At 45.9% G+C, this 2,500-nt stretch overlaps 1 protein-coding gene across 5 annotated transcripts in view; it reads left to right on the top strand.

Moving 5' to 3' along the window:
• The window catches only part of CHRDL1 (chordin like 1), a 32,060-nt gene that overhangs the window by 14,705 nt on the left and 14,855 nt on the right, over positions 1 to 2,500 (top strand). For 4 of the 5 annotated variants that reach the window (XM_066640124.1, XM_066640123.1, XM_066640122.1 and 1 more), the window contains exon 5: positions 1,063 to 1,156. The exons of the other annotated variant lie outside the window; for it this stretch is intronic. In XM_066640124.1, coding sequence (XP_066496221.1) covers positions 1,063 to 1,156 — 94 coding nt within the window. The remainder of the gene's footprint in view (positions 1 to 1,062; positions 1,157 to 2,500) is intronic. 5 annotated transcript variants of the gene reach the window in all.

Genomic DNA, 2,500 nt, shown 5'->3' with positions numbered 1-2,500 from the left:
CTGAGAAGAGATTTGAACTTGGATCTTCCAAGTCCAGCTCCAAAATCACTACACCGTCTTAGCTGTCCTGGCCCTAGCTCATCCTGGCTATAATAGGACTTGCTTCTGAGTAGGCATGCCTAAGATTGGGCTGTTACTCTCAGATAAGTGTGTATAGGCTGGTAACCTGAACAGAGTAGGGGAATCAGGAGTACCTGCAACCACTTAAAGAACAAGATTTGAAATGGAGAAAGTCCAGCCTTGAACTGGGATTTCTGCAGTAGATGAGATCCTGCTGTTCTAAGAGAGCTTGTGCAATGACAGTCACAGAACAATTAAATCAACTTCCAAGGAACTTCAACCCCCCACTGGTCTTTCGCCACCCTTTACAAACCTCCACCCAGGTTGTGTTCTTTAGATTCTCTGCTTTTCCATCCTCTGCATCTTCCACCAAGAGCTTCTCCCCTACTTCCCAGGTTAGTCACAGGATCACAGCAAGCATTACTGGGAAATGGACTCAGCTGTTCCACTACAGCTGTGGTTCCCAAACTTATCTGGGTCATGGCATCCTTGCCAACTCAGTTGGGCTCCACCATCTTGGATCTCGTAAACTCTTGCAAGATCCAAGACGGTGGCCCCAAATCTTGTGAGATGTCATGAGATCCTAGATGGCAGTACCCAAATCTCATGAGATTTAATGAGATCTAAGATGACGGCGTCCAGGAGAACAGGTAAGAAAAGACACCAAGGACATCCTGCAGTGCCCCACATTTTGGGAACCCCTGAACTACAGAGATGTCCCCACATTTGACATATTTCAAGGAAGCTTGGCAATTACTGGTCTTGCTTCAGGAGATCTTGATACCCTTCCAAAGTTCCCTGGGCATGGTCTGAAAGCCAGTGCTGTTCACCTTGGTCTCTAAACACCCTGAAGATCAATAATCCTGAGCAGTCCAGTTTAGTTTAAGTTTTGTGATGACAAATGAGCATTTGCATAGAGCCTGGAATGGTCTTCCTGTTGTTTGCTACGTTAACCACCATGTGCCCAGGGCTAACTGCCCTTGTTTTGTTTTTGAATGGCAGGAAGGAAATGTATACTGCGGCCTGAAGACGTGTCCGAAATTAACTTGCTCTTCTCCGGCGTCTGTCCCTGAATCATGCTGCCCAGTTTGCAGAGGTAAGGTACCGATTCCTGCCTCCCAGCCTGAACTAATGGATCTCTTGTATGAACTGGGAAATGGAGTGCAGGATAACAGTCCGATAGTAACTTGTGCTGTGAGTAGAAAGAGGGCATAAAAACTTACTTATTGTCCTGCTCCTGGGTGCTGGAGAGAGAGAGAGACTGTAGACACCTGCTAGAGATGTTCTAGCCACAGGCAGGGGGTTGGACTAGATGACCTTGTGAGCCCCTTCCAGCTGCATAACTCTGTGGTGCTCTGGCCATCTCTCTGGCCAATCAGTCTTGCACTCCAGCTTGCAGCAACCAGGTAAAGATGGATGCTAAGGAGCTTCAGGTTTTGCTTTTGCAGGTCTTGAGGAACTCATCTGTCCAGTGCTGGACATGCTCAAATTCTGTTATTGGCCCTCCAATTGATTAAAAAAAAATTTTTTTTAACTGGCAAGTTCCATCTCCCCCAGCCTGCCACTTGAAACATTTGCCTCTGCTGGCCTCATGGATAGGTCACTATTGGCCCATACTTTAAATTCCACTCTGATTTAATAGACCATTGGAAAGTTCCCCAGTCAAGTTTTTTCGACCTGATCTCAAAAGAGTCCTTGACCCATGTACTTTTGTATTGTACCCACTATATTGATTTATGCCATCAATTTCTATATCCATTCCTGGAACGCTTTCCTGGTTCAGATACAGACTTGGTCCAGTACTTGTTAGACGGGAGAAATGAGTGCCGCTCATCAAATGTAGCAAAATATATATTTAAGGCACTGTCAAGGCGTAAATTCCTCTGTATTTCTTTGCCTGATCAATGATTGGTGGCTACCCTGAATGTTTTAATTTTGTTTTCTTGTTGGATTGTTTATGCCAATAAAGGTGAAATGAATGAATAAATGAATGAATGATTGAATGAATTCCGCTCCCTAAACTATATTATCTGCTTCTTGCCGGCTCAAGCAAATGAAATTGGGGTGTGACGTACACTGACTGGGGCCAATCCAGACCTGCCAGCACCTGGGGCAGCATGTCAAATGCTGCCCCTTCCTACTCAGCAGACTACTCCTCCCTCGCCCTTCCCCACTCCCTGGATTCAACAAGGAAGAGGATACCAGGGTGGAGGAGAAAGAGAGGAGAGTAGGGTTCTAGAGAGCATCTATTGTCCTCTTTCTCTTTGAATCTAGACAGCAGGAGGACGGGATTGACAGTAGAAGTGGAGTGGGCAACTGCCACACTCCTGCAATTTGCTCCCTTAAGCAACTGCCTCAGTTGGCCTCATGGATGTACCAACTCTGATACTGAGCCATGATTTTACTCAGAGAAACAAGGTATTTTCAAGGCCAAAGAGCT

This window comes from Tiliqua scincoides, chromosome 12 (assembly GCF_035046505.1).
Source record: "Tiliqua scincoides isolate rTilSci1 chromosome 12, rTilSci1.hap2, whole genome shotgun sequence".
Classification (NCBI taxonomy): domain Eukaryota; kingdom Metazoa; phylum Chordata; class Lepidosauria; order Squamata; family Scincidae; genus Tiliqua; species Tiliqua scincoides.
The sequence above is the reverse complement of the archived record's forward strand: the minus strand, read 5'-3'. Positions and strand labels throughout refer to the sequence as shown.